Below are 17,903 nucleotides of genomic sequence, written 5' to 3' on the forward strand. Positions count from 1 at the left end.
TCCAGGAACCCACCGGGGAGAGGCAATTCTTGATTTAGTCCTAAGTGCCCCCACAGGATCTGGTCCAAGAGGCGAATGTAGCTGAAGTGCTTGGTAATAGAGATCATAATGAAATTAAATGTAACATCCTTGTAGGGGGGGAAATGCCAAAGAAACCTACCACAGTCGTATTTAATTTCAAAAGGGGGAACTACACAAAAATGAGGCTAGTTAAACAGAAATTAAAAAGGAAGAGTTACAAGAGTGAAATGCCTCTAAGCTGCATGGAACTTTTTAAAAACACCATAATAGAGGTTCAAACTATATATATATATATATATATATCCCAAATTAAAAAAACAGTAAGAGGACCAAAAAATGCCACTATGGTTAAACAGAGTGAAAGAGGTGGTTAGAAACAAAATGACATATTTTAAAAATTGGAAGCATGGGCAGCGGGTGAAGCCCCACTTTGGGGAGGCTAGCCCCCAGCTCCACCCCTACTGCTCACACCCCCCCGCCCCCAACCTGGAGGAGCTTGAGGCTGGCCAGAGGCCTGAGCTGCCCTGCCCCGAGGTGCCCTGAGCCAGCAACACTGTGCCTCCCTAGACCCCAAGCTGCTGTGAGGGGAAAGCATCTTGGACTCTCCTCGGAAGAAGCTTTTGCTATGCCCCAGGCAGGTTCCAGGGCAGCTGAAGAGGAGGTATTTGCTACGCAGCTTCCTGGGTTCATCAGTAATCTCTCTGGAGCCCAGGGAGATAACTGATGAGCCCAGGAAGCTGAATAGCACATACTGCCTCCTCAGCCACCCCGGAACCTGCCTGGGGCATAATAAAACAAAAACTTCCCCTGCCAAACCTTGCAACCAGGAGTCAGGCAGCCGCTGCGGTGCTGAGGAAGCAGAGTCTCCCCTGGCCTATTATACCCACCGCCCATGATTGGAAGTCAAATCCTACTGAGGAAAACAGAAAGGAGCATAAACTCTGGCAAGTCAAGTGTAAAAGGGCAGACAGAAATGATTAGGGGTATGGAACAGCTTCCATACAAGGAGAAATTAAAAAGACTGGGACTGTTCAGTTTAGAAAAGAGATGACTTTACTGCGGGTGGCATAGAGGTCTATAAAATCATGAATGATTTGGAGAAAGAGAATAATGAAATGTTATTTATCCCTTAACGTGAAAACCAAAGGTCACCCACTGAAATTATTAGGCAGCAGGTTTAAATCGAACATAAGGAAGTACTTCTTTACACACTGCACAGTCAACCTGTGGAATGCATTGCCAGGGCATGGTGTGAAGGCCAAAAGTATAACTGGGTTCAAAAGAATTAGATAAGTTAATGAGGATAGGGCCATCAATGGCTACTAGCCAAGATGGTCAGGGATGTAACCCTATTATCTGGGTGTCCGTAAACCTGTGACTGCCACAAAGCAGGACTGGATGACAGGAAATGGATCACTTGCTAATTGTCCTGTTCTGTTCATTCCCTCTGAAGCATCTGGCATTGGATACTGTGAGAAGACAGGATACTGGGGTAGCTGAACCATTGATCTGACCGTAGAGCCATTGTTATGTTATACTCTAAATGGATGTGAGACTTGGACAAGCTGAATGAGGAAGATTTGTTTAAAAAGCCTGATGGGAAAGTTCAAATGTCCCATTGAAACAGCAGTATTTTTGCTGTATGTTTATTGTGAATTATTGAGATATTTGGTGTTATACTTAAAACCCCAGCTCCTGGAATCCTGTGATTACATGAGACTCTGCTTTCATTAAAAAAGTATCTAGCTCTAATGGTTTTGAAGAAAAGCTTGGAAACATGACTCTGGTGCACCCTGATGGTTCAAAAACTTGAAGGTAAATAAAATGAACCTAAAAGTTATTACTATTACAAATCTCATGTGTTTTATACCAGTCATGATTTTTTTTTGGAGCCTGCCTGATGATTGGCAACACAACTCAGAGCCAGTTTCTAATAGGGGATGTTTATATGGGATGATTCCTACAAAAAACTTGACTGAGGGTTAGACTGCTGTTGTGCTGTGATTCCTGCCTGTCACTGATAATGTCTCTTTGTTTTCTTGTACACCCGTCTGCTCTAGCCATCTGTTGTCTCCTGTGGTATAGTCTGTAAGATGTGCAGGGATTGTGTGTTTGTACAGCGCCTAGCCTAATGGGGTCTGGTCCCTGACAGGGGCTCTGGGACACCAACACTAGAGTGCCTTCATCTGCTCCTCCATCCAAATGGCCGTTAAACGTGCAGCTGACCCCAGGGAAAGGATCTAGACCCCAGCCCTAAAACCTATGCCCAGTCCAGCTGAGTGAAGGGGCATCTTGCGCTGCCCTGTTGTCTCCCCCTCACCCCACGAGGCGCGCGGAGCCCCCACCCCGTCTCCCAGCCCCCGCACTCCCCGGTGCAGCAGCGGCAGGAGAAAGGGCAGCAGCCTCTGCCCCAGCCCCGGCCCGCCCCACATCCCGCGTGGGTTGGGGAGCTCCCCGCCGAGCAGCGCTCGCCCTCCCCCCCCGGCCAGGACTCCGACCGCCGCGGAGCGCTTTTCGTTGCTGTTTGTCTCCCGTCTCTTCCCGTCGGCAGCTGTTGCGCCCACCCGGGATCTCCGCCAGTACTCGGCCCCGCGCCTGCTCGAGCGGCCGGACCGACGGACACCCCCGCCCGGCGAGCCGCGAGCGGTAAGCGGGGGCTCTGCTAGCTCCGCCTGGCCGGCTGCGCCGGAGCCGGGGAGGCCGCGCCAGCCGGGACACAGCCGCCCGCAGCCCTGCGGGGCAGGCCCCTCTTGGGGGGGACGTGCGTTGGGTCCGTTTCTGGGTGCGGCGCTCCGTGGGGCGGGGAGGGTTTGGCCGCCAAACCGGCGGGAGTTTGCCGAGGCCGCTGCTGCTGGGTCACCGCCCCCGGGGAGACGAGCCACAGGTTGCTTGTGTGGTTGGGGAGGGAAAACCCGCCTGTGGCTCCTCTCCCCTTATTCCCCCCCTCCCCCCGGCCTGGTCACCCTACCCCCGGGGCTGTGCCTCAGGGAGCTGATTGGCGTTCGTGATCTCACCGCTTTGTGCAATGAAGACATAGCTCAGCTGTCAGTGGGTCGCCGAGGCCAGCGTGAGCGACCCCCGGGATCCCTCGCCAGCGCTGCTGGTATCCGCAGGCTTGGCGAGCTCTGTGGATTTCGGGTTCCCTTCTGACCAAATACAATTCAAATGTTTTGTGCCTTCCTGCTGCCTAGAAGAAGGGTGGTAAAGACCAGGGAGTTGGGGCTTGTCTAGCGCTACAGCTGCACTGCTGCTGTGCTTAAGGACAGGTCTACATTTGCCATTGAAAGCGGAGAAAGTCTCTCTTTTGCACAAAAACCGTGGGAGCATCTACACTTGCCAGTGACTTTTTGCAGTGAAACTCAGAAGTTTCACCACAAAAAGAAAACCACCTCCATGAGAGGTGTACAGCTCTTACTGGTGATGCTTTTGCGGTGATGTGCAAGTGAAAACACATTCTTCCTGTTTACACAGCTTTTAGCCTCCGCAGGATATCCCACAGTGCCTAGGTGACCACTCTGGGTAGCTGCTCTGCACCAGGTAAACAGACATCCACCCCTCCCCTTGTAAAGCCCCAAAAACTTTGAAACTCCCCTTCCTGTTGTCTGGGGTAGTACTCACTTATCCGGCCAGGTGACAATGCCTGCTCCAGGGAGCAAAGGATCCCCTCCTTGAAGCAATGCTGAGCTACTGGAGCTGATCAGTGTTTGGGGAAAGGAGGCTGTGGATTTCTCCACTCCACCTGTGTAACAGTATTATAATATTTTCAGGGATGTCTTCACTGAGCTGTCCACAATGCTTACATCTCGTTTAAGAGAAATTAAACTAATTCAGAATGTACTCTGGTGTATATTAGTTGTTAAATTATGCTTTCCAATTTGAATTATTTTGCACTTGTCTATGTTGAATTTTATCTTCCATTGTATTGCCCAGTTACCTAGTCTTCTCTGGTCCTTCTGAAGGTCCTCATGGTCATTACAAGTCTTGACTAACCTAAAAAGTTACTGGCAAATATTGTCTCCTTGCTATTCACTCCACCTTCTAGGTTGCTAGTTACCTACATTGAACAATAGTGCGAACACTGATTCTTGGGGTACCTCACTACTAACCTCTCTGCATATAGGGGTGGCTTGAACTCATATTCTGGCTATGATTAGCCTTTTAAGTTCACAGTGCTCTTCAGCTAGAAGTTTCTGAACATATGAGACAATGATTTAAATGTGAAGTTCTCCATCCTGTTATTAATTTTAGTCAGCTATTATAGTACAGCACTGTACAATTAAAATTGCTATGGTACTGCTGTGGAAGTACTTAATAAAGAAGCAGTCACCCTAAACACTACTCATTTTAGTATAGACTCACTGCAAAAGAACAAAGTAATCTATTGTTAAGACTGTACCTGTTTTTCCCTTTATCCACTTCTGTAAGAATTCATATTCTGCTTCTGCAAAATACAAACCCCACAGACACATTTGTGCCAAGTCTAGCACTAATGAAGAAGAGGTCATTATGGAAGATTATATGCAGGCATTTACTTTAAAAAAAAACCCAACACCTTTTGTTACACAGATCTTTATTTGCAACAAATTGGGTTATAGGTTGTCTGTTTCCTCCATAGTGAGAGCTGAAGAAAAGCACAGGTGTGCAGAACTTTAATAGACCTTCAGGAATGTTCTCATTAAAAACAACTGCTAGGGCAAAATACTGCAAACTGCTGTAATCTATTCCTCCAAGTTATTTATTTCCATTTTTTAAACTATGGTTTGACATAGCTGTACACTAAAGGCATTGTCAGACAGAAAAAGTAGAAAGAAATGAGACAGTTACTGTAAAATACTTATTATGAATGCATAAAATTAACTAAAATGTCTTTGCAGGTGGACATGAGGCAGATAAGAAAAAATTGTTTTGAAAATGCTCATATTGTGAAGCAACAAAACAAGTGATCATCTATTTAGCAAAATAAATGATTGAGTGCCTGCCAGATGTTATAATACAATGGATTCTTTTAATGGTTTGAAAAATGAAATGGTGCATAATATATAGATAAACAGGCCTTGTTTGAATACAGGTAAATGTCAAGGACTAGAGCTTTTTGGAAACTTCTGAAATACAAATTTGACCTAGTCAAAGAAACTCAAAACTGTATACAAAGAAATACCCCTTGTAGTCCTTATAGATTTGTTGTACTCTTGAGATCCTCGCTGGTGCATTGTTGGATTAAATACATAATTATAAATCTATATTATAAAATTGTGACAGGTTTCAGTCAGTCCTCCAAGCCCCTAGGGGGCAATGGAGAGCTATGATCCCACTGGCAGGCCTTAGTCACACCTTTCGGGCGCTGGGGAATTAGCGGGAAAGGTGTGCCGGCACGAGTCTGCGGCATGCCCCTCAGGCAGGGGAGCGCCGGGGTAGGGGAACGCAGGCCCACCCAACTCCACTGCGTTCCAGCCCAGGGCCCTGACAGTGGTGGGAGGCGAAGGTCCTGCCACTTGGTCAGTGGGGGGCTATCCGCGCCCGCTGACCAAACACACCCACCCCACGGTGCAGTTCTGCCCCTGGGCTACTTCCTACCCGGTCTCTCCGGCGGGTCTCTCCGGTCCCTCCAGCTCATCTGGGTATTCCGCTGCTGGCAGCTCCAGCTCCCTCTCTGTGTCAGGCTCACGCTGGCCTGGGCTACAGCCGGGCCCCTCCAGGTACTCAGCAGCAGTTGCCACAGGCCTTCCTCCCGGTCAGGTTCCTCCTGGGTCGGCAGCAGGATCACAAGGGAGCAGCCTGTGTCTCCCTCCCTCCCCTGGTGCTCTCCTCACTGGGCAAAGGGCCCCGCCCTTTGTACTTCCTGTTCCACCCCCCCCCTTCCAGGGATTGGCGTAAGCTTGGTCTGGCCCCGCCCACTCAGGCTGAGAGGGTGGCTCTTTACCCTCTGGTTCGGAGGGAAGCCACCCTGGCTCCCTATAAAAATAGGCAAGAAAGACTATCATCAGTCAAATAGATCAAAGCTAATTTTGTAATGCATACTTTGGAATTACATTTTCACAATGCATTTAAGGTGTGTTCAAAATTATATTTGTAGCAGCACTCCCTGAGTGGTATTATTCATTACATTTCAAAACCTGAGTTTGAATTGAATACTTTCTTGAGAGAGACATTTAACATTTGTATACCCTTTAACTGCTGCTTTCAAATATGTCATATGCTGATGGGCTACTAAAATAACTGTGCTGACTGTAACTGTGTAAGCAAAACTCAAGATACAGGGATGTTCTGTGTAGTTCAAAGCATTTGCATTTTTCAAATTCTTGCCATGTGCAAGACAAGGTCTTGAATGTGAATATTCTCTTTTTGCTTAAATGCATCTACCATGATCTTTCATTCAACTAATATTGATCTGAAGCTCCTACTTACTACTAATACTAGTCTATTAGTTTGTCTAGAAATAAAAGAATACTGGAGTTTTAACATAAATTCATACTTTACCTGTGAATTGAAAGCTGCAGAAAAATATGAAAAGCACTTAAGCGATCTGTCCTATTTCAGTGTCTGAGCATTGTTTTTTTAATAGTCTGGTTGTATGTTATAATCATAGTTACCATTTAAGTAAACAGAATATTGTTGTAACTAAAGCTTTGGTAAGAGAGCAGAAGCCTAGTTTACTGTGGAGGAAAAAGCAAAATGAAGAGCAAGTACTTTCTGCTGAAACAAGTACTCAGTTTTTGACATAAATATGTGGATCATTTCATCGCTTTTCCTTTAATCAGATGATCTTTCTTCAGAAACCAAGCAGATAGATGACATGCAGCCTAGGCTATTGCTTGTTAGAGAGAAATGCAAAGGAAGGCAATAGGCCGTTCAAACAATTTCTTAGATATCTCCAAGTTTGTATTAGTGAAAAGTCAATAGAAATAAGCGTGAAATGGTTGACTCCATTGCAAATTGATCTTGCAGGAACACACAGAATCCTTCTGTGATCTTTTGCCAATAATTTTAAATGCCGATTTTAATTGCAATGTAATCTTTCAATGCTTAGAGTAGGGATGGCCAGAGCGCCATGATCCAAGGGACCCTTTACACATAAATTTTAGGTTTAATTTTCAAGTAGCTGGCCCAAGGAAGTCAGAAAAAGCAGGGGACTGGAACCGGAGGTGGATTTCTGGGAGGACAGGGGAAAGGGAGAGTTTTATGAGGTCCCTGACAGAAAGATTGAAAGAGAAATTGGGATGGGGAAGAGTCTTCGGGGAAGGATCAAAGAAAATTATGGACTACAGTGGTGAGCAAAGACCGAATATCAACTGTCATCTCTCTCTGTTTGGTGGTGTCTTAATTTAAGTCTCTGTCTTGCAAGTGGGCTGACCCTTGGGCAGGAGTGATGTCCCTGTTCACTGTAGTGGTTGGGATCCTCTCACATAGAGTAACTTGCAGGATCAGAGCTTTAGATAGTAAACTCATTAGGGAAGGGACCTTGTCTTTTTGGTATTCTAAAAAACCGTGCAGATATATGGTGCTATATAACTGTTTACTCCTAGGGGAAATCTGCAATATTGCACAATCTTGCAGAAATTAATGTGCATGCTGAATTTCCTTTCCCTCACAGAAATGGGCTGCAGTGCTGCTGGCCCCCACTCAGGGCCTCTGGACCCAGCAGAGCCCAGCTCGCATATAGAAGACACTGCCAGGGGGAGGGGGAAGGAGCTAAAGGCAGCTGCAGTTCCCCACATGCCCTGAGGGAAGGAGACAGTGACATACAGGAAACCCCACACAAGCTTGGGACCAAGCATCAGTCTATTTCTTCCTCTGGATCCCTGGGCTCTGAGGGGTAGGGGGGCGGGTGTCTGGGCTGGGGAGCTCTGCGGCTGGGCTCTGGGAGGTAGGGGATTTGGGTGTATTGGCTGGGGGGGGTCCCATAGCCAGATTCTGGGAGGGAGGGGTTATAGGTGTCTGGCCCCCCCCGACTGAGCTCTGGGGGAGGGAGGAGGGAAAGATACAGGAACTGGGCTGTCGTAGAGGTGTCTTTAACACTCTTCTCCTGGGGGAATTTTTGTGAGTGTCTGTATTGTTACAGACATACTTGCTGACAGGTATTTTGAAATAAATTACTGAAATAACTGAAACTGGTGTGATTATGTAGTGTTATTTTGACAAATGAAATTTGCAGAATTTTTAAATATTGTGCTCAGAATTTTTATGTTTTTGATGCAGAATTCCTCCAGGAGTAATTAACAAACTGGATGAAGGGTACTATATAAAATCAAAATAGTAGTAGTATTTGTTGTTAGTGTGATTAGGGACTGCTCATGTGACTAAGAATCGTAGGCTGACGCCCTCTGTAATTTGAACAGATTACAGGTACTTAAGAAAATTATACATTTTTATTGTCTTTATAGCTTTAACAGATAAACAATTGAAGAACCAGAAGTTAAAATGAATACCCTAGAAGGTGGCATGCTTCGTTGCTGGAAGTGTAGAAAATACATAGCAAATTCTGATTGCATCATAAAATGTAATGGAAAACAACTATCTGAAGTAAGTATAGCTTTTTTATTTTTCCATTGTCCTTGATTTAGTATCTACATATAAAAAGATTCCAGGAATGTCTCTGTGTGTCACTCTGCAGTCAAATTGTCTGTACAGTCAGTGTGAAGTGATGAAAACAGCAGCAAGCATGGTTCAGGGCTCTTTGTGTTCAGAATATCACCAGGTTGAATCATCACTGGGTTTTGTTGTCTGTTACCATCCAGATTTTATGTTCTTAGCCATTTTGATTTAACAAATTACTCCTGTGTGGTGTACAGCTACAGTAAGGCATGTATCTATGCCATGCCAAGAGTTTTAGACCAATGCAATGTCAGAGGCAGCTTAATCACCGCCCTTACTCTGCAGCTAATTTGCATACATCAGTTTCATTGGTAGTATGAGGGAGACTGCACAGATGGTAGACTACTTGACCCAAGTGCCACCTGCATAAATCAACACAACTCTCCCAGAGCATAACACCCCCCCCAAGACACAACAACCCAACCCAAGCACAATAACACACACACTTACCCCAAATACACATAACCCCTCACCACAGCACACACCCCTCATTTGCGACCTACAGAAATCAATACAATTATCTGTCAGCCTGGGCTGGGACGCTCGCTCCTGCAGGCGGTGTAGACATACCTTTTGTAGCTTTGCCCATTTCCTCCACATTTCACTCTTGGCTAGCTTAGGCAGCTCTCCATTCAGTTTTCTGGCTTCTGAGAATCCCTTTCTAAGGGTGTGTCTACACTTGCAGAGTTTTTGCGCTGTAAGTTTCACCAGTGATAGGGAACCGGTGAGTGTAAAACGCTGGTTTGTGTGTTTACAGGGATGGGGTGGATGTGTTTTTACTTGGCATCAGAGCTGCTGGCCAGAACGGTCACCTAGGCACTGTGGGATATCCTCCAGAGGCTAAAAGCTCTGTAAACAGGAAGAACGTGTCTTTACTTGCACATCACCACAAATGCATCACCGGTAAGAGCTGTACGCCTCTCGTGGAAGTGGTTTTCTTTTTGCGGTGAAACTTCTGAGTTTCACCGCAAGAAGTCACTGGCAAATATAGACACTTGTATGGTTTTTGCACAAAAAGGGACTTTTTCCACTTTAAATGGCAAGTGTAGACATGCCCTTAGGCTCCTAACTCTCCCCATATAATGCATGGGGGGTCTGGGGATCTAACTTGGGACTGTGAATTGTATTGGGCAGCAGGGAAACTAGGAGTTAGGTGTTGCAATGCATAAGTTCCCTTTGTGACTCTAGACCTTAGTTATTACCTTTGTTCTGTAGCATGATGAGGGTTGATATGCCTTATACCAGGGATCGGCAACCCGTTGCACGCGGCCCGCCAGGGTAAGTCCCCCGGAGGGCCGGGCCAGTTTGTTTATCTGCTGCATCTGCAGGTTCGGCCGATCGTGGCTCCCATTGCCCACGGTTTGCTGCTCCAGGCAAAAGGGGGCTGTGGGAAGCAGCGGCCAGCACATCCCTCGCCCCGCGCCACTTCCCGCAGCCACCGTTGGCCTGGAGCGGCAAACTGTGGCCAGTGAGAGCCGCGATTGGCCGAATCTGCAGACGCGGCAGGTAAACAAAGTGGCCCAGTCCGCCAGGGGGCTTACCCTGGTGGGCCGCGTGCCAAAGGTGCTGATCCCTGCCTTATACATTTGTATGCTAGCTTGTGTAAATGTAGATATTTTTATTATTCATGTAAAAGTCCAAACCTTTTTTCGAATCCCGATAAACTCGTTGCCTTAATATATCGTAACAGCGAGTTTTTTGGTGTCATAAAATATAAAGGGAAGGGTAAACACCTTTAAATCCCTCCTGGCCAGAGGAAAAACCCTTTCACCTGTAAAGGGTTAAGAAGCTAGGATAACCTCGCTGGCACCTGACCAAAATAACCAATGAGGAGACGAGATACTTTCAAAGCTGGAGGGGGGGAGAAACTAAGGTTCCGTCTGTCTGTGTGTTGCTTTTGCTGGGACCAGAGCAGGAATGCAGGTCAGAACTCCTGGCGAGGAGGGATTTAAAGGTGTTTACCCTTCCCTTTGTATTTATGACAGTGGGTTTCATACTGACATGCATTTTAGTTAAATTATATATGCCAGATACTTCTACGTGTCAGATTGACTGCTGCTATTTACTTTAAAAAGGTGAGGCATAGAAGATGTGATTTAAAAAAATATCGCAACTCACCAGAGCTGATGTCTCTTACAACAGAGTGGCCTAACATTTAAAATACTATTTTTTTTTAATTCACAACATCTTAATTAAAAATAATCATACAGAAAACAATGAATGAGCACCTCCTGCTGCTTTACAACAGCAATTAATTATCAAGCTGTCTTTCCCAAGATATTCACCATCCCGCTGACATCTTTTTGATGTTGGATCAAAGAGAAAAGTTAACAAAATACACTATATTGATTTTCTGATGTACCAGAAACACTCCAAAATGCCAGGCTTGCCAGTGGAGAAGGATGTAATGAGTAGGGATTGAAATTAATTTTCATTCTTTTAAGAGAATAATATAAACAGTATAGCATTAAATATTGCTTTACAGCCAGTCAGTGATCAGTGATTTTATACAGTTACAAACTCACAAATGCATATTGGTTTCCATAACTACACTATTTAAAGCCCTAGAGTCTCATAGGCTATTGTTCTCAGAACTCATCATTCATATGTCCATAAAAATATGGCTGTCTCAATATATCGATTTTTTTCCCAACATTATTTTTATCTCAAGTGGTAGGCCCAAGTTCTGGCCTGACGCATATCTGCAAAATGGAGCCCAAACACTTCTGCAACCACAGAATCAAATGGGAATGCTGAGAAGGGGTAGCGTTGCTAGGTGTCCAATTTTGACCGGAATGCCCGGTCGAAAAGGGACCCTGGCAGCTCCGGTCAGCACAGCAGAGCAGGCCATTAAAAGTCCAGTCAGAGGCGCAGTGGGGCTAAGGCAGGCTCTCTGCCAGCCATGGCTCCATGCGGCTCCCGGAAGCAGCGGCATGTCCCCAGTCCGGCTCCTATACGTAGGGGCAGCCAGGGAGGTCTGCACGCTGCCCCCACCACAAGCGCCAGCTTCGTAGCTCGCATTGGCCAGGAACTGCGGCCAATGGGAGCTGCGGGGGCGGTGCCTGCGGACGGGACAGCGCGCAAAGCCACCTGGCCGTGCCTTTGTGTAGGAGCCAGAAGGGGGACATGGGACATGCCACTGCTTCTGGGAGCTGCTTGAGGTAAGCGCTGCCTGGAGCCTGCAATCCTTATCCCTGACTATGCCCCAACCCCCTGCCCCAGCCCTGATCCCCTCTCGCCCTCCAAACCCCTTGATCCCAGCCCAGAGCACCCTCCTACACCCAAAACCTCTCATCCTCAGCCCCACCCCAGAGTATGCACCTGCAGCTGGAGCCCTCACACCCCCTTACACCCCAACCCCCTGCCCCAGCTCAGAGCCCCCTCCCACACCCTGAACCCCTCATTTATGGCCCCACCCCAGAACCCACACCCTAAGCCCAGAACCCATACCCCCTCCCACATCCCAACCGCCTGCCTCAGCCCAGACCCCCCTCCCATACTCTGAATCCCTTGGCTCCTTCCCCAGCACAGAGCCCCTCCTGCACCCCAAACCGCTCATCCCTGACCCCACCCTGGAGCTCTCACCCCCTTCCTCAGCCCAGAGCCCACTCCCGCACCCTGAGCTTCTCATTTCTGGCCCCACCCTGGAGCCCGCACCCCTAGCCAGAGCCCTCACCCACTCCTGCACTCACCCCGCTGAGTCAGCCTGGTGAAAATGAGCAAGTGAGTGAGGGTGGGGAAAGTGAGCAACGGGGGGGAATGGAGTGATTGAGGAGCGGGGCCTCGGAGGGGAGACGGGGCAAGAACGGGGGCAAGGGTGTTCAGTTTTGTGCAAGTAGAAAGTTGGTGACTCTAAGAAGGGTGAAACCCTCTAAAGGTAGCTAAGTAGCCCCAATAGCAGCCACTCCATCCCATGTCCTCTCCCAGGATGGAGTCACAGATTCTGTGCCCACAGTTAAGATACGACAATCAAGGTGATGAGGAGCGATGTCACGGGAGACAGGGCTTTGCTGGCTTGCCAGCATATGAGGCTGGAAATTCTCACCAGTTGTCTCACAACTGGGGAAAGTGAGCAGGCCTCCGCATCCCAAATGTTCCTGGCAAAGTTGGCAGCCAGTAAGTGAACATGGAGCTATTGGGCCAAGAATTTACCAACTATCCCCATGGGTCCTGATGGTAGTGGGAAGGCTGAGAGCCTGATTTTTCATTTATGATAATGCCACTTTACATGCATCTAATCATGTGAAGGGGCCCTAATGTGTGTGTGAATATTGTGTGCTCCCTCCTTAAGGCTGCTTGACATGGCCAGAGCTGTGTAAAGTGGCCTTAGTGTAAATGAAATTAACCCTGACTGTATTGTTACAGATGTTGGAGGGAGGGAGGGGGGCGTGGGTTGTTAATTTTTTCTGTTTGATGGCTTTCAAACAAAAGGGGATCTCTCTGATTTAGGATTAGATTAAAATGGATTGTTGGAAGGACTTTTAATATAGAAACTTGTCAGAGTAGGGTCCACTATTTTTTCAAAAGAAATAGTTTAAAACTACTGTAGCACTAAAGGGATTATTAAGTACAAAACAGCAGTTAGAATCCTTTTTTTTTGCTGTAGGATTTTTAATAGCTTTTGAAGCATGCTTAGTTATTGGGTTAGAAATGTAGTATGTGAATAAACCTGTTCACTGTTTCACAAGAAGATTAGATAAGAATATATTATTTCCTCAACAAATCCATGTAACTCTCATTGAGGAGAATGGAAGTTATGATAGGTGGTTACATTAAGAATTTATTCTGTCCTATACTGTATCATTGGGACTACATAAGAACGGCCATACTGGGTCAGACCAAAAGTCCATCCAGCCCAGTATCCTGTCTACTGACAGTGGCCAATGCCAGGTGCCCCAGAGGGAGTGAACCTAACAGGAAATGATCAAGTGTTCTCTCTCCTGCCATCCATCTCCACCCTCTGACATACAGAGGCTAGGGACACCATTTCTTACCCATCCTGGCTAATAGCCATTAGTGGACTTTACCTTCATGAATTTATCCAGTTCTCTTTTAAACCCTGTTATAGTCCTGACCTTCCCAACCTCCTCAGACAAGGAGGTTCCACTGGAGTTCCACAGGTTCCACACTTCAATTTATGATAAAATGATATGTTCCAAGTTTTCCCAATTAGAAAATCTCTTTCACAGTACATTAAGTACTGCATCTCAGAATGCCACTTTTGTTGTTTCTCATGTTCTGAAGACATTTTTGTGTTGCCTTTGTATATTCTGTGTTCTTTAATTCTTTAGTTAAATTATTTTTAAAGTCCTTTGTAATGATTTGGTGAGGATCTATGATCCCCAAAGTGTGTAAAGAAATGCACTATATCTAAAATTCCCAAACTGCTTTTGTGTGTGTGTGTATAAGTAAAATATAGTGTGGGCTGCAAGACAGATGGCCATATTTTTAAAGGTATGATGCAGATAAGCACGTAGTAGGATTTTCAAAGGTACCTGGGCACCTAACTAATTTCAGTGGGAGATAGATGCTTTTGAAAATCTCACTAGGTGCTTATCTGCATAATTGGGCACCTAATACTTTTTAAGATCTGACCGTGAGGTCTTAGTAGCAACTCTTATTTGGTGAGAACACCTTAAGTAAATTGGCTTTGTTTAGAGAAGTGGTTTCCAACCTTTTTATGCCCAAGATCACTTTTTGAATTTAAGAGCAACCCTACCCTGCCTCTTCCCCAAAGCCCCACTCCACTCACTCCAGTCCTCCCCGCATCACTCGTTTGCCCCCACCCTCACTCACTTTCACCAGACTGGAGTAGGGGTTTGCGGTTTGGGAGGGGTGCGAGCTCTGGGCTGGGGCTGATGGGTTCGAGGTGTGGGAGGGGGCTCTGGGCGGAGTCTGGGGAAGGGTATTGGGGTGCAGGAGGCGGCTCTGGGCTGGGGCAGAGTATTGGGGTGCAGAAGGGGGTGTGGACTCTGGGAGGGAGTTTGGGTGCAGGGTGCAGGAGGGGGCTCCAGGCTGGGGCAGAGTGTTGGGATGCAGGAGGGGGTACAGGGTGCTGGCTCTGGGAGGGGGGTGAGGGCTGTGGCTTGGTGTGCAGGAAGGGGTTTGGGGTGCTGGCTCCGGGAGGGGGCTGGGGGTTGGGGTGTGGCCTCCATCCGGGCAGCACTTACCTCCAGTGGCTCCCAGTCGGCAGCACAGTGAAGCTAAGGCAGGGTCCCTGCCTACACTGGACCCACGTCGCTCCCAGAAGAGGCCAACGTGCCCCTGCGGCCCCTGGGAGGGGACAGGTGGCCCATGGCTCTATGCGCTGCCCCTCTCTGCAAGCACTGTCTCTGCAGCTCCCATTGGCCACAGTTCCCCATTCCCAGCCAATGGGAGCTATGGGGGCAGTGTCTGCAGGCAGGAGCAGGGTACAGAGGGAGATCTGGGGCCGCGGGGCGTGCTGGCTGCTTCTGGGAGCGGTGTGGGGTCTGGGCAGCCCTGCTGCACCACCTGAAATTTAAATTTAGGTAGCCTCTAATTAGCTTTGAAAACTTATAATTTGAAGGTGATATACATCTCTGAGTAGAAAAGCTTATTGTTAGTTTATAGAAATAGAAAACTCTTCAATGTTCCTTTAACTTTCATTAGAATATTTCTTGCTATGCCTTTAGGCTATAGAGTACATATGTAAAAGATTTACTCTTTGTTAAATCTGTTTTTAAAGGTCTTTGTTTTATAGACTAATTTACAGGGGAGGGGGCAAGAGAGGGAGACAGCCTTTTGAATGAAAAATTGTTTCTAGTAGAAGAGTATGTACAAGTTAGTGTACAAGGCTTGGAAACTTTTTTTTTAACATATTTAGGATTTAGGGCTTTTTTCATTTTTTTTCAAACTTGGAAATTCCTACTACCTTTCTTCATGAGTAAGGTAGATTTTTTTCCCCCATGTATGATTTTTGTTGTGAGTTTCAGTGATGCTTCATGCCTGACCATGCTGCCATTTGATTTTTCCTTTTTATTTACCAAAAAATCCCCAAATAAAATCCAGTCCTTTGCACAAAATGAGGAGTTTCTCTCCCATAAGGGGAAGCTAAAGTTTTAAAACTGCGTTATAATAATTATATGGCAAAATAAGAATATTTCAGAAAGTTGAAATTCTTTCCAAAGTCAGCACTATTTGAGAATTTAGTCTGAGTCCTTCCAGATGGCAGTCATGGGCATCACATAAACACCTAGAGAGATAAAAAATGATGGTATTAGCTGTCAAGAATAACTTTTATATTTTCTTACCAAAGCCTTTTAATCTTTGCAACTATTCTTTTAATGCAACTGTTTGAATTTGTTCTGAAATGCTATAGCACTAGCATTCTCTCAGCTCTCTCTACAGTATAAACCTTTGCAGTAATTTAGGAGATTATGAAAGCTATTTGGTTCCTAATATTTTAATAATAAAGGAATAAAATAAATGAAATATGAATGCTTTCTATTGTTGTCATCTTAGAAAGAAAAATAAAATGCTAACAGAGGGAAAATGTACTACAATTATGTACAGCAGATGTACTTTTTATTTTCTCTGTATAAAAATTCCACCAGAAGAGTTACTCTGCAGACTGCATAGTTGATAAAATAACTCCTCTAAAAAGAAAGCATTATTGTTATTTTTAAAAATCAACAATTAAAGCTACTATTTAAAAAAATGTTTGGAAACTTGGAGAGTGGTCAGTTTGGATGAGCTATTACCAGCAGGAGAGTGAGTTTGTGTGTGTATGGGGGTGGTTTTTGGAGGGGGGTGAGGGAGTGAGAGAACCTGGATTTGTGCAGGAAATGGCCTAACTTCATTATCATGCACATTGTGTAAAGAGTTGTCACTTTGGATGGGCTATCACCAGCAGGAGAGTAAATTTGTGGGGGGGGGTGGAGGGTCAGAAAACCTGGATTTGTGCTGGAAATGGCCTAACCTGACGATTACTTTAGATAAGCTATTACCAGCAGGACAGTGGGGTGGGAGGAGGTATTGTTTCATATTCTCTGTGTATATATAAAGTCTGCTGCAGTTTCCACGGTATGCATCTGATGAAGTGAGCTGTGGCTCACGAAAGCTCATGCTCAAATAAATTGGTTAGTCTCTAAGGTGCCACAAGTACTCCTTTTCTTTTTTCTTCTGGTGTATGTTTTAAGAGATGTGTTCTTTCTTTATCAAAAACATCAATATTTATTGAATGTATTCCTTCACTCAAAAATCTCCTGTCTGTCTACTGTTAAGTACATTAACCTTGTTTGCAGTTCCTACTTCCTGTTGCATGGTTTTCTTACATTGATGCCTTGTTTTATAGAGACATCCTTGGAACTTTTTAGTTTCCAAAGACTAGGGTTATATATCTTCAGAAAAGAGAGACTTAATTGTCTATTGCTGTCCTTTAAGTTACTGCACGTTATAAGAGATTACCTCTCTCCCTCCACCTCAGAGTTTGAGGTTTTGAAATATTTTTGTTAGTTTATAATTCAGGTATTTTTAATATTGTGGGAGTAGTTTCACCTCCTCTGGGAAAAGAACTTGTGGTCAGAGCACTAGGAGGCATCAGTATTCCACTGGCGCATGCTGGATGCTTTAGAAATTAGTGCTTAGGGAACTCCATTTTCATCATTCATAGGAATATGGAATTGAAACTAGTGCTCTGCTGTGACATGTCAACAGAGGACAATTAAAAGTAAATAATTTTCCCGGGACATTGAAAAGCGAGTACTGCACTGAAATAATAAGTTCATCAGCTACAGGTTGTCAGCCAAACTGTTCTTTAAGTACCCAGGCTGAGAGAAAGCATTCACTTCAAACTCATGGTGGAACACATAATGGCAGCTAAATAATAAGTAAAGAAGACTTGGAGAGGTGGAAACTTTAGGAACAAATGTTGAGACCAAATACCAAGTTGATGAACATGATATAAACATTTAGATAGACATCCTGACTCTTGTGCAAAACTGGAGTAAATTGACTTTGTGCAGATCTTCTCAGTGGACCTCAGGAAGAAGCCAGAATCTGTTCTTTCCAGTCAGCAGTGCATTAGCAAAGCAACTTTTGTAGTTTCCGGAGCTCCTCCACTAATGGACAGAGGATCTGAGTGTAAGGAATCCATTTGCCATGTTTGTGGTACTTCCTCCCTTCCCCTATTTCCAGCGCAGTAGAACTATACCTGTCCTGCTGAGTTTCATACCTTATACATGCTGCAATGACTTAGTCCTATATCCAGCAACTTCAGAATGAAAGGTGGGTGGATGATTATAATTACTTAAAGTGCATTAGTAAAACTT

General features: G+C 45.6%; 1 protein-coding gene and 1 long non-coding RNA gene across 4 annotated transcripts in view; one reads left to right on the top strand and one right to left on the bottom strand.

The window, feature by feature from the left end:
• The window catches only part of LOC144264920 (uncharacterized), a 43,266-nt gene extending 37,519 nt beyond the window's left edge, over positions 1 to 5,747 (bottom strand). The window contains exon 1 of the long non-coding RNA XR_013346129.1: positions 5,596 to 5,747. This is a non-coding gene — a long non-coding RNA (uncharacterized LOC144264920). The remainder of the gene's footprint in view (positions 1 to 5,595) is intronic.
• Positions 2,586 to 17,903, top strand: part of RNF180 (ring finger protein 180) — a 136,159-nt gene continuing 120,841 nt past the window's right edge. For all 3 annotated transcript variants that reach the window (XM_077816918.1, XM_077816919.1, XM_077816920.1), the window contains exons 1-2: positions 2,586 to 2,667; positions 8,403 to 8,541. In XM_077816918.1, coding sequence (XP_077673044.1) covers positions 8,440 to 8,541 — 102 coding nt within the window. In that variant the 5' untranslated portion in view covers positions 2,586 to 2,667; positions 8,403 to 8,439. The remainder of the gene's footprint in view (positions 2,668 to 8,402; positions 8,542 to 17,903) is intronic.

This window comes from Eretmochelys imbricata, chromosome 5 (genome assembly GCF_965152235.1).
Source record: "Eretmochelys imbricata isolate rEreImb1 chromosome 5, rEreImb1.hap1, whole genome shotgun sequence".
Classification (NCBI taxonomy): domain Eukaryota; kingdom Metazoa; phylum Chordata; order Testudines; family Cheloniidae; genus Eretmochelys; species Eretmochelys imbricata.